General features: G+C 43.9%; 2 protein-coding genes across 7 annotated transcripts in view; both read left to right on the forward strand.

Moving 5' to 3' along the window:
- The window catches only part of LOC310669651 (E3 ubiquitin-protein ligase RNF183-like), a 172,787-nt gene that overhangs the window by 139,867 nt on the left and 19,523 nt on the right, over nt 1-13,397 (forward strand). The window lies entirely within an intron of this gene.
- Nucleotides 1-13,397, forward strand: part of LRSAM1 (leucine rich repeat and sterile alpha motif containing 1) — a 34,447-nt gene that overhangs the window by 8,451 nt on the left and 12,599 nt on the right. For all 6 annotated transcript variants that reach the window (XM_083423631.1, XM_083423634.1, XM_083423633.1 and 3 more), the window contains exons 7-15: nt 80-164; nt 1,278-1,399; nt 3,145-3,235; nt 3,699-3,829; nt 4,412-4,441; nt 5,645-5,767; nt 6,341-6,480; nt 11,546-11,590; nt 13,140-13,210. In XM_083423631.1, coding sequence (XP_083279757.1) covers nt 80-164; nt 1,278-1,399; nt 3,145-3,235; nt 3,699-3,829; nt 4,412-4,441; nt 5,645-5,767; nt 6,341-6,480; nt 11,546-11,590; nt 13,140-13,210 — 838 coding nt within the window. The remainder of the gene's footprint in view (nt 1-79; nt 165-1,277; nt 1,400-3,144; nt 3,236-3,698; nt 3,830-4,411; nt 4,442-5,644; nt 5,768-6,340; nt 6,481-11,545; nt 11,591-13,139; nt 13,211-13,397) is intronic.

The following is a 13,397-nucleotide window of genomic DNA, read 5'->3' on the forward strand; positions in this document are numbered from 1 at the left end:
CAGGAACTTCCTACTGCCTCTCCCTAATGGAACAGGAAGGAGACCGACCCCTCTTGTTTCTGCTCTCTGTCCTTGATAGGTCCTGAACTTTGAAAAGAATCTGTTGAAGGCCCTTCCAGATTCGATAGGGGACCTTGTCCAGCTGCAGACGCTTAATCTGAAAGGTAGGAGAAAATGCCTCAGGCTGCAATCCACAGGGATAAGGGAACATATTTCACAGTAATAAAAACACACAAATCTAGTTTTATAAATAGTTGTAGTAAAAACATCCAATTCCTGCATCTGCTCAAACGCCCAGGGTAACCAAGAATGTTGTTGCCTGGTGCCCAAGCAGTGACAAGGCTGGTTCCAGACCATAGCTGTCAACCTTCCCTTATTTTGCGGGAAATTTCCTTATTCCAGCGCTGCTTCCCGCTGCCATCCCAGACTGTTAGATATCCTGTAGACTGTCCCTGGGACAGGTGAGGCTGCTGATCCCTTATTTTTGAGGCTGCTGATCCCTTATTTTCAAATCTGAAAGTTGACAGCTATGTACCAGACTGGACTTCCCCAGGGGAGCATTTTCCATTCTAGGGGTCGATAGGAAAAGAATTGAAAATAAAACTCCTGACATCATCAAGCCATTATACAAACACACACACACACACATATCCAAGAAGTGTGTTAATATCTGCATCTTGCGCATTCTGCCTTCTCTCTCTTTTTTTAAGTAACTTTTATTCAAAATTTCAACATAACAATTTATCAAAAACATATCCTCCTCACTTCCCCTCCTATTTTCCCCTCCCCCCTCCCCAGTAAAAGCCCTCCCCCACCCCAGGACTTCCCTCAACTCCTCTTTCTGGTTTTTCAGCACACGTTATTCTTTGCATATTATAAAATTGTAAAGATCTTTAAATTATCTGTCTTTATGTTACCCATAATAAATTTGTGTTATGTTTATTCAAAACCTGCCAAGGAATCCAGCTCATTTTGTTGTTTCTTTAAGTACTTTGTAAAAGGTTCCCATTCTTCTTTGAAATCACAGTTGTCCTTATCACGCAGTTTGTGCGTCAATTTCGCCAATTCCGCATAGTCCATCATTTTCTCTTGCCACAGTTCTTTTGTCGGGATTTCTTCATTCTTCTATCCTTGTGCTACTAAGACTCTTGCCACCATTGTCGCATACATGAATATGTTCTTCAATTTCCTTGGCAGGTCTTTTCCTACAATCTCTAACAGAAATGCTTCAGGCTTTTTTGCAAATGTTAATTGGCACATTCTGCCTTCTCTGGCAGGCAACAAGCTGAAGGAACTGCCAGCCTCCCTGGGTGGCCTGCGTAGCCTACGAACCTTAGACATCAGCGAAAACCTAGTGCAGGAGTTGCCGCAGGCACTGGCTCACATCCGAACACTGGAGGTACGTGCCCAAAGAAGTTTTTGCTTTGCTTGTGTGTGTGTGTGTGTGGTGCAAAATTCATATTGAGCGGAAGGAAGAGGTCAATATGGAGCTGGAAAGGAAAGCTTTGCTTCTTTCAGATCATAGTAGGATGCATATAAGCAACTCTTCTCTTCCTGGGAAGCTTGTGTGCCAATCTTGCCTTATACAAATGGCATGAATCTCAAGAGTTCTCCTGCATTGCTCATCAACTAAGACCCTCCTCCAAGTGCCGTCTGCTGCTGAAGTGTGTTGTGATTACATCAGTAGTTTAGTGGCCAGTTCAGAAGTGCAGGGTCCTTTCTTGATGGTCAAAGCCACACCGCTTCACAGCTAGATCCCTTTCTAAAATGCAACAGTTTTATAATTATGCAGTAATAATAATTAGTGACGCATTGCAACGATCAATGCCGATCTTCATTTGTTGCCTTTCAGCTAGATCTTCCATTTACTGTGCATTTGCTGTGCAAATGATTTGGAGTCCTCCAACATCTTCTCTCAGAGTGACTTAAGTTGTGATTCTCTTGGAAGTTTCATTGTATCTAACAGAACTTGCACACTGTTCTCTTGAAACCAAAGCAGCTTTTGTTTTCAGGGTTCCTAAATGCTTAACTGTGGGGCTCACATAACTCTTTCTCCTCAGTATTTTCACATAACTCTTTCTCCTCAGTATTTTCCCTGCTTGCTTTCTCCAGAGTGATCCTTGGAGCCAGTCCTCAGAGGATGACTCCCCTTCCTTTCATTCTGATTGGCTCAAATCAACACAAAGGCTAAGACTTCTTCCCAGTGGCTAAAACCCCCTTTTATGTGGATTGGGTGACACTGGGGACTGGGGCCATGGGGGGGGGATAGTAATGGGTCTTCAACCTTCCATGACTCTGGACCACTGTACTTCTGGGTTGCACAGAAGAGAAGAGGTTGTAGCCAACTAAGTTCTGCTTGTAGTAGACCCATCAAAATTAATGGGTCATTTGTTACCTTTCAAAGCATCTACTCTGAGTAGGACTAGTATACAGGAGACAACCCATGGCCTTTTTGGCAGTGGCTCCTTGATTTTAAAATGCCCTTCTTAGAGGAGCTTGATAGGCACTGACCTTGCATTTTTTTCAGCAATTAGTTAAGACTTTATTGTTGACCAGGGTAATTTGAAAGGGGTTCTGTTTGCTTTCAGCCAGCTTTTGGGTTTTATGTGGCTGCCTTTCAGTCAGTTTTCTTGTTTTCTGAGGGATTATATTTTTTCCTTTCATTGCATTTCATCATCATTATTGTGCACCATCCTGGGATCCGTTTGGAGGAAGGTATTTTGGATGATGTTAAAATGCATTTCAAAAGAGGGTTTTTTTGTCCACCTCAAAAAGAATTTTCAAGGCTAGAAAAGGTTCAGAAATTAGCAACTAGGAGGATAAAAGGGATGGAGCAACCCCCCTGTGAGGGAAGGTTACAATGTTTGGGCCTTTTTAGTTAGAGGAAAGACAGGTAAATGTCAGGAGGGGGACATGATAGGGGTATATGAGATTATGCATGATGCAGAGAAAGTGGTTTCCTCCCTCTCTCATATTGCTAGAATTTGGGAGTGTTTCTGTTGCACTTGGATGCTGTTTGTGGGCTTCCCATAGGGGCATCTGGTTGGCCACCGTGAGAACAGGATGCTGGATTAGATGGGCCTTGATCCAGTAGTCAGGCTCCTCTTACCTTCTAAAATAATTATATATCTGTCTGTTCTGCAGACACTGACCCTGGATGCCTCGTCCATGTCCTACCCGTCCAATTACATCTGCAGCGCTGGCACAGAGGCCATCCAGCAGTTTCTGTGTGGAGGTGAGCAGAGCAGAGGGCCTGCCTAGTGCAAGCAGGGTGGAGAGGACCAGCCCAACAGTGCCTGATGCCTCTGAGACTCTTTCCTCTCCTGGGATGAAGGGCCTAGGGAGGGGCTGTAGCTCAGTCGGAGTGCATCTGCCTTGCATGCAGAAGGTCCCAGGTTCAATGCCCAGCACCTCCAAGTAGGGCTGGAAGAGAACCTTGTCTGGAATTGAGAAGAGGGGCTGCTAGCCAGTGTAGATGGCCCTGAGCTACATGGACCAACTGTCTGGCTCAGTATAAGGTCGCTTCCTATGAAAACATGCTTGCTGAATTCTAGACCTTGATGCGTTTGGTGGCCAAGCAGGGCTCAGGTCTCCCTGACTCATTGTTAGCGCTCTGCCCAGTGCATCACACTTAGGTGTGTGATACCTGAACCCTGCCAATAACTGACCTGCCTGTGCTGTCTTCTGGTTTCTCCCAGAATTAGGAATCGAGTACAATCCTCCCTCGCAGTATTTACTCCCAGTGTTGGAAAGTGATGGAGGTGAGACTTCTGTGGACGGAGTCAGCAGGATGGTCACGAAATATGCGGAGAATGAGGCTCAGTGGCAGGTAATTGCTGAGAAGCAGGCCATGGTCTTCAAATTCAGGGATAGGGAGTGTGTTACCCTCTGGATGTCGCTGTATTCCCATCGCCCATGACCAACTGGCCATGCCGGCTGCAGGGGATGATGGGAGTTGGGCATCCTAACAGTATTTGGAGGGCCACAGATTCCCCAGCCCTGCCTTCAACCTAAAAATGGTCATTGGCTCCCCTGAACTGTGAGAGGTGGGGTGTGTGTGTCTGTGTTTGTTTGTTTGTTTGTTTGTTTGTTTGTATGAATGAGTGGGTGGGCTGTGTTAAAGCCAGTTAAATCCAGGCTCCTTTTGTGAGAGCCAGTGTGGTGTAGTGGTTAAGAGCAGTGGACTTGTAATCTGGTGAACCGGGTTCGCTTCCCTGCTCCTCCACATGCAGCTGCTGGGTGACCTTGGGCTAGTCACACTTCTGTGAAGTCTCTCAGCCTCACTCACCTCACAGGGTGTTTGTTGTGGGGGAGGAAGGGAAAAGAGATTGTTAGTTGCTTTGAGACTCCTTAGGGTAGTGATAAAGCGGGATATCAAATCCAAACTCTTCTTCTCTTCCTCCTTTTTCAGAATAAATTTATGGACTACGAGAAGCGGAAGGTAAGAAACATTTCCCATTGCTCAGCCCTTCTCCCTTTTGGAAAACTGTTATACCCTCCAGATGGCTCCCTCAGCTTGTTCCATTTCTTCACTGGATCTGCCAATTTCTGTGGGAAAGTATTATTTACGTACACGAGTGGCCCACATAAAATAATGATGATGATGATGATGATGATGATGATGATAGTGCCATCTGAAGAAAAATAGATCTGGCTCAGTTCCCTCAGTCAGCAAATTCATTTGCTTTAAAGCCAGGATGGGAAAGCTTTTGGCCCTTCAAAGTTGCTGGAGTACAGCTGCCATCATCCCTGAGCATTGGGCATGCTGGCATAGACTGATGGGAGTTAAGGGCCCAGCAAGATCTGGAGGGCCACAGGTCCCGCCCCCTCTAGTGTAAAGTATTGAAATAATAAAAATGCTTCAGCCAGAATGGTAGCCAGAGCACCTTACACAAGATGAGTAGCCAAAGTCCTTAACCTGCAGGTGTATAATCTAAGACATGGCACAAAAGGAATGAAGAGAGAAGAGGCAAACAAGTAAGCTCATGCATTAGTTCTTACAAAGTTCTCGTAACAAACAGCTTGGAAAGGAAAGGGTTTAAGGAGAGAGGAGGAGCCCAAAGTGAGCTGCTTTGCCAGCTGAATTGATGGAGTGGGCACCCGCAGTCCCATTCTTACTCTATGCTCTAGCTTGAGGGATTAATTGCCCACTGGGTGGCAGCTGAAGGAGAGAGGAAAATTCCAGTGGAAGATGAGGTGGCAGAGTTGTGTCTGGACTATACCACTTAAAACTGCAGGTGTTAGCTCATACAACTGATTGCTCCTCTGCTCACACACGCACCACCCGCCCCGCCAAGAAAAGTAGCATATCTAGCCTAGCTTTTCCAAGGCATACTAGATTTCTACATGCATGGGGATTATCTATTGTGAGGGATTTTTTTCAAAAAGCTTTATTTGTAAACAAGCAAAAAACATGCAGGGGAATAACCCATACTATATTTTGTGTGGGTGAGCTTTCAGTTAGGCAAGCTCTCCCCCCCCCCGCCCCCACCTGCAGTCTGTAGTCCAAACACAGGTTTGTTCACTTCCACCTGCTGTTTATGAACACACAAGCCCTGTCTCTCGTCATGCACCAGGAGGAACACAGGAGAAGCCACATGTTTGCATGTGTGTGCTGATGAGGCTTTTTGTTGGTCCTTCCCAGGAGCAGAAGATGCAGGAGAAGCTGGAGTTTGAGCGCTGGTTGGATCTGGAGCAGCGAGGTCAAGCCCAGCTCATGCACCAGAGCCACGCCCAGAAAGGGGAGATCCTCCAGAGCATGAAGGAGGTATCTTGTCTGTCTCCCTTTTCCACCACCACCCCGGACCCTCCTGTTGGTCTGTGGTTAAGCTGCTCAAAAATATTTCTAAGTAAAAGAAAATGAAATAGGTCATCCTAGGATGGATTGATAATTGCCCTGTAGGCAGTGATGATTGACGCCCTTTGAGACTGGTAGGGCGGAAGGCAGGGAGCCCAGCAGTAGATGGCGCCAGAGCCAATGACAGATAGAGACTGCTAAGTACTTTTGTCCTCATCCTCACTGCTGAGTTCTGCAAGGGGCCACCCAGAGATTAAGAAGGAAGAAGCCGGTAGGCGGTGCTGCTACACACTGAACTGGTTGCAAGTAGGAGGGTAGGCTGGGTAGGCAGTGCCCCATTCACCCCGATGGACCAGCCTCCACTGCCCATGAGAGAGGTTCATACATTTGCTTATTGTGGTTGGGAAAATGTGCCATTCTGAGGAATCTGGATGTAGGCTTACCCTCGGGTTGCAAGGTCCAGGGAGGCCTCTGTGGGAGATAAGGCTGTCCTGGAGATCAAGTGAAGTGGTCCTTTGATGCTGTTCTCCTCTCTGCTTGCAGGAGCAGGTGAGGCTGGAGCAGGGCCTGACCCGGCACCAGGAGCGCCTGGGAGAAGAACGCATGAAGCTGTTGGAGCAGCTGAAGCAGATGGAGCAAGGGGTCTCTGGGCGGATCAAGAAGCTGCTGGAAGAGAACCAGAGGTCAGAGGTGGTGTTGAGCAACAGTCACGGGAGCTAGGGAGCTACGCTTGCAACTCTTGACTGTTTTCACTCCCAGGCTGGGTTTATTGCACCACGGTTCAAAGACACCTGGACTGGATTTTCAGATCTTATGGTGTGACTCCAGACAAGGAGTTCAGTTAGGGGTGGGGAACATTTTTAGCTGGAGGATCATGTTTCCTTCTGGGGTCACTTGCCAGTGGTTTGCGGGGCCAGAGGCTAAAATAGGTGGAGCATCACATGCAAATTATATATTGGAACTCTCACACACAGCTCTCTATCCTCCCATCTAGTCAACCAAGAGGCATTTTCAGAGTTCAGGGGCACATCCCAGCCAAACAAAAACACTCAAGAATTTAAGTAGAGCTGGCAAGGGGGTTGGCTGGGGAGAGTCCCAAGGACCAGGCAGAGAGGCTTGGAGGGCCAAATTCAGCCCCTGGATCTGAGGTTCCCAGCTCTCAAGTTAAGAGGTCAAACAGGAATAGCCCTGTCAGGACATCTCTTTTTTTTATATATACTCATACAAACATACATTTCATACAACATACCTACAACATACCTACACTCAGTCCCACAGATAATTCCCATCACCATCCACCACCCCTCACCCTTTGTGTTAGACTTCCAATCTACTCAATTGCAATTTCTTTCCACTTCTATTACTTTCTTTCACACACCTTTAACCTAATTTCATACTTCTTTTTCTATTACACATTGTTATCCATCTTATTTAGTATTCCAATATTTGAAACGAAACTTGTTTATTCTAATAGGAGTTCTGATTTTTCGATATAGTTTTGCAAGTATCTTTTAAACACCCTCCAGTCCCTGTCTGCCTTCTCTTTTGAGATCCTTCCAATTTCTCCCATTGTTTTGGATATATTGTAGTACTCCAGTAATTTGGCAAGCCACTCTATCTTTGTTGGTACAGGACCACTTTTCCAATTTTTCGCAATCAATAGCCTTGTGGCTACTGTTGCGTATAAATATAAGGTCTTGTCTTCTTCCTTTAGGCTTCCTGGTACTATTCCCAATAAAAAACCTTCTGGTGTTTTCCTAAATGAATATCTGAACATTGTTTTCATTTCATTATATACTGTTTCCCAAAATTGTTTGATGTTTAAACAATTCCACCATATATGTATCATAGTACCTTTTCCAGTGTTGCATCGCCAGCAGACATCGCTACAATTTTTATTCATTTTTGCTATTCTTTCAGGTGTTAAATACCATCTGTGTTGCATTTTGAGATAATTTTCTTTCAATGTATAACACATAGTGAATTTCATATCTTCCTTCCACAATTTTTCCCATTGTTCAAACATAATATTTTCCCCAATATCTTGCGCCTATTTGATCATTGATGCTTTAACCAATTCATCCTTTGTTTCCCACTCTAAGATCAAATTATACAATTTAGATATATTTTTTGATTTTTCTTGTATTAAGTATTTATCAAATTTTGATATTTCTTTTTCAAATCCTAACTTTTTGTCTTTCGCTAATCTGTACTTAATTTGAATATATTGAAACCAATCACTAATATGAGCTTTAATTTCTGTATAATCCTTTAATTCCAATTCTCCGTTTTCTTCCTTTAATACCATTTTATAGGTAGCCCAGTTTTCTTTCATATTTAATTTTTTCACTGCGACAATTTCTGCCCACCAAGGAGTTTTCGGTTCTATGAGTCTTTTATATTTCTTCCATATTTTATATATAGACTTTCTAACTATATGCCCTAGGAAGCCTTTATGCACTTTGACTTTTTCATCTATTAGATAGGCATGCCATCCAAATCTCGTCTCTACTCCCTCTAAATCCAATACATCTGAGTCATCTAATTTGATCCATTCTTTTAGCCAGGTCAGACCCACCGCATCATGATATAACTCCATGTCAGGGAGGCCAAATCCCCCTCTCTCCTTCTTATCTATCATTATTTTGTGTTTTATTCTTGGTTTTTTCCCTGACCACACGAATTTAGCCAAATCTCTTTTCCAATTATTAAAACATTTATCTCCTCCTAGTATTGGGATACTTTGAAATAAAAACACCATCCTTGGTAAAATGTTCATCTTTATTACCGATATTTTCCCTAGTAAAGAAAGATTTAATTTCCCCCATATTTGCAAATCATTTTTTATTTCATTCCATATTTTCTTTACTTAAATCTATAGTGTTTGATGTTAAATTTATTCCAAGATACCTTATTTTCTTTTTAATTTCCAATCCTGTAATTTCTTGTAATTTCACTTTATCTTTTTCTTCCATATTTTTCACTAGTATTTTGGTTTTCCCATAGTTTAATTTGAATCCTGCTAATCTGCCATATTCATTTATACATTCCAATATTCTAGGTGTGCATTGTAGGGGATTTTCTGTTGTGATCATAACGTCATCTGCAAAAGCTCTTAACTTGTATCTTTTTTCACCAACTACTGTTCCTCTTATTTGGCTGTCCTGCCTTATTTTCTTTAATAGAACCTCTAATACTATTATAAATAACATTGGGGATAGGGGGCATCCTTGTCTTGTACCTTTAAAGATCTTGATTTCTTCTCCAAATTCTTCATTAATAATAATTTTTGCTTTCTGTTGGTTATATATTGCATTTATACCTTTTTGGAATTTTTCGCCTAGACACAATTCTTTTAATAGTTTTTTCATAAATTCCCATGAGACTTTATCAAAAGCCTTCTCCGCATCGATTGAAATCAGGGCTGCTTGTTTATCTCTTCTTACTTGTAGATATTCCATTATGTCTATTATATTTCTAATATTATCCTTTATTTGTCTTCCTTCCACAAATCCAGCCTGATTTTTATGCACTATTTTTCCTATAATTTTTTTCAACCTGTTAGCCAATAATCCTGCATAAATATTATAATCTGAATTCAACAACGAAATGGGTCTATAATTTGACACAGATTCCAAGTCCGTGCCTTGTTTTGGCAGGAGCGTTATATACGCTTGAGTCCAAGAGTCTGGAATATTCCCCTTCTCTACCGATTCCTCTATTACTTCTTTTAGTGGGTCAATTAATTCATTTAACATTTCTTTATAGTATTCTGTTGGTATGCCATCTGGACCTGGGGATTTCCCTTTTTTTAAATTTTTGAACTGATTCCTTAATTTCTTCGGTTGATATTGGTTCATTTAAGAATTTATGGTCTTCTTCTGCTATCTCTATTAATTTATTTTTCTTTATATATTCCTCTATTTCTTCTGTTGGCACTTCTTCTTTTTGATATAATTTTTTATAATATTTTTCGAATTCTTTTTTAATTTCCGTCATATCCCTTATTGTCCTCTCTTCTACTTTTATCTTATTTATTAATTTTTCATTTCTTTGTTTCTTTAATTGCCAGGCAAGGATCTTGCCTGGTTTATTTGCCCATTCAAAATTCTTATATTTCCAAAATTTGATTTGTTGTTCTACCTCCTGTTCTATAATTTTATTGTATTCTACTCTCAGTAATTTAATTTCTTGATTTAATCTCTCTTTATTTTTGCTTGCATAGGCCAATTTTTCCTTCCTTTTAATTTCTTCTAAAAGCTCCCTTTTCTTTTTTTCTTTATTCTTATATGCTATTGAGTTTTGTTGTATGAAATATCCCCTAACAACTGCCTTCCCAGCATCCCACACTGTTTTTACATCTATCCCTTTCCTCCAGTTGTTTTCAAAATATTCCTTCATCAACTTTCTGGCTTCTTGTATTACCGTATTTTTTGCTCTATAAGACTCACTTTTTCCCTCCTAAAAAGTAAGGGGAAATGTGTGTGCGTCTTATGGAGCGAATGCAAGCTGTGCAGCCATCCCAGAAGCCAGAACAGCAAGAGGGATTGCTGCTTTCACTGTGCAGCGATCCCTCTTGCTGTTCTGGCTTCTGAGATTCAGAATATTTTTTTCCTTGTTTTCCTCCTCTGAAAACTAGGTGCGTCTTGTGGTCTGGTGCGTCTTATAGAGCGAAAAATACGGTGCTTTTTGGTTTTTTAATAGGAAGACATTCATTCTCCACCTTTTTCCCCCTTTCTCCTCTTTTCCTTTAAGAGTTAATGATACTGGATTATGATCTGTAAGTGTTTTTGGTAATATTTCGGCATTCTCTGCTTTAATTGTCATATCCCTAGTAATCTATATACTATCGATTCGACTATATGAATTTTTAGGTCCGAGAAATATGTGAACTCCTTTTCGACAGGATGTTTATATCTCCATATATCCACTAAATCAAAAATCCTTACCATTTCCACAAAGCTTTTTGGCAGCTTCCCTTCATTCCCCCCCCCCTTTCTTCTGCGATCCATTACTCCATTTAAATCCCCTAACACAATAATTCTCATATCTATATATTCCATTAATAACAATCTTACTTTAACATAGAATTCTGATTTTCTTTCATTTGATCCATAGATTCCCGCTACAACAATTGGCTCCCCCTCTAGTGATATTACAATCCTCCCCTCTTTATCTTCATATAACAATTCTGGTTCATATTTGCTTTTAACATACATTACAACCCCCCCCCCCTTTTTTCTTACATCAGGTGCGATGAATTCTTCCCCTAACTTTGGTTTTACCAATAATCTTTTATGCTTAGTATTGATGTGGGTTTCTTGTAAACAAACAAGGTCCCACTTCTGCCTCTCTAAGATACGTTCAACTTTCTGCCTCTTCCTCCTATTGTTTAAATGGTAAATGGTTTAAACAATAGGACATCTCTGATGTTACCAAAATTGGTCCAGGATTTTTCCTTTGAAAGTAAATCCCAAGAGTCGTGGTCTGGAAACGCCAGACCCTTCATAGCGGAATGAGCTTTTCTCTCACCATCTTTTACCAAGATCCTTCACCCTGTTGCTTCAGCCATGATTTGGTTCAGGTGGAGAGTTTATATAGGACTTTATATAGGTTCCACTCCATGCTGGTTCTCAGCCAGGTGCTGGTCCAGACAGGTGGTTGCATGAGCTTTCCCCCTCCTCTTAGAACTGAACCAGGACTAATAATGCCTTCTGGCGTTTTTCCCCCTCCTTGCTTTCTTTCTAGGCAAAAGCAGAGCTCTGAGATTCTCAAATCTCTGGAGAATGACCGGTGAGTGTCCCAGATGCTCTTGGCTGGGTAAGGAGCGGGGAGGATGATGCCTTTGCATGAGAACATAAAAAGTGTTGCCTGGGTCAGGACAATGGGTGGTCCAGTTCAGCATCTTGTTCTCACAGTGACTAACCAGATGCATCTTCTGACCACCACCAGCAACTTTCTGTACTTGGTTCCCAGCACCTGTCATTCAGAGGCATGCTGCCTCCATTATAGCTTTCAGCCATTGATCGCCTCCGGGGAAAGGCCATAGCTCAGTGGTAGAACACCTGTTTTGCATGCAGAAAGTCCCAGGTACCTTCCTTGGGATCTCTAGGTGGGGTTGAAAAAAGCTCTCTCTCTGAAACCCTGGAGAGTCGTTGTCAGTCAGTGTAGGCAATAGTGAGCTAGATGCACCGAAGGTTTGACTTGGCGTAAGGTGACTTCCTCAGTTCCTATCATCTTTTCATCCAAGAGTTTGTCCTATCCTATTGAAAAATTTCACATGCTATGCATAAAAATGTGAGGTGACCGTTGCTTTCATGCCCAGGCTTCCCAGAGGCTTCCGGCTGCCCCCTGCTGGAAACTGGAACACTAGATTTGACGAGCCTTCAATCTACCATATTTTTCACCCTATAGGACGCACTTTTTCCCCTCCAAAAATTAAGGGGAAATGTGTGTGCGTCCTATGGGGCGAATGCAGGCTTTCGCTGAAGCCTGGAGAGCGAGAGGGGTCGGTGCGCACCGACCCCTCTCGCTCTCCAGGCTTCAGGAAGCTATCCGCAAGTCTTGCAAGCCCGGCGGGAGGTCCCGCGGGCTCGCAAGGCTTGCGGGCAGCAGCGCCACCACCCCGCTATTCCTCGACCTGGTCTGGAGGCTTGCTTCTCCCCCCGCCAGCCCCACAAGCTCGGGGGATAGCGGGGAGGCGGAGCACCGCCACCCCGCTATTCCCCGACCTGGTCTGGAGGCTGGCGGGGGGGCGGAGAAGCAAGCTTGCTTTTCCCCCCTGCCAGCCCCACAAACTTGGGGGATAGCAGGGAGGTGGAGCACCGCCACCCCGTTATTCCATGACCTGATCTGGAGGCTGGCAGGGGGGAGAAGCAAGCTTGCTTCTCCCCCCCGCCAGCCCCACAAGCTCGAGGGATAGCGGGGAGGCGGAGCACCGCCACCCCGTTATTCCCCGACCTGATCTGGAGGCTGGCGGGGGGAGAGAAGCAACTTGCTTCTCTCCCCCCCCCCGCCAGCCCCACAAACTCGGGGGACAGCGGGGCAAGCCGCTGCCCCACGGAGGCTAGAGAGGCTTTCACTGAAGGCAGAAGAGGGAGACGGAGCGCTCCATCTCCCTCTTCTAGCTTGGGGATGGCTGCGCAAACCTGGGGGGGAAATAAATTTTTTTCCCTTGATTTCCCCCCCAAAAAACTAGGTGTGCCCTATGGGCCGGTGCGTCCAATAGGGTGAAAAATACGGTAATCTAAACAATGAAAGAGGCAGGGCAGGCCTTGCCATTGGCTGACACTTGAGGGAAGGGCATGCAATGGCTGAATCTCTCTCCCTTTTCCCCTGCCAGGATCCGGATGGAGCAGTTGATGGCCATTACTCAGGAGGAGGCTGAGCAGCTGCGCAGGAAGGAAGTGGCCTGTGAGTGCGGCTGTGGGAGTTCTGGGTGGGAGTCTTTACACCCCAGGCATAGAACTGCTTCTCCTGACTATGTTGATTTCTACAGAAAGAACGTGGAATATTTTCCCACTCAAGGGCTGCATTCTCTTCTGGGCAGCCATCAGGGGGCCACATGCCAGGGTGGGTGGGACAACAAATGTAAATTTTT

Source organism: Podarcis tiliguerta, assembly GCF_965153285.1.
Source record: "Podarcis tiliguerta genome assembly, chromosome: Z".
NCBI classification, from domain to species: domain Eukaryota; kingdom Metazoa; phylum Chordata; class Lepidosauria; order Squamata; family Lacertidae; genus Podarcis; species Podarcis tiliguerta.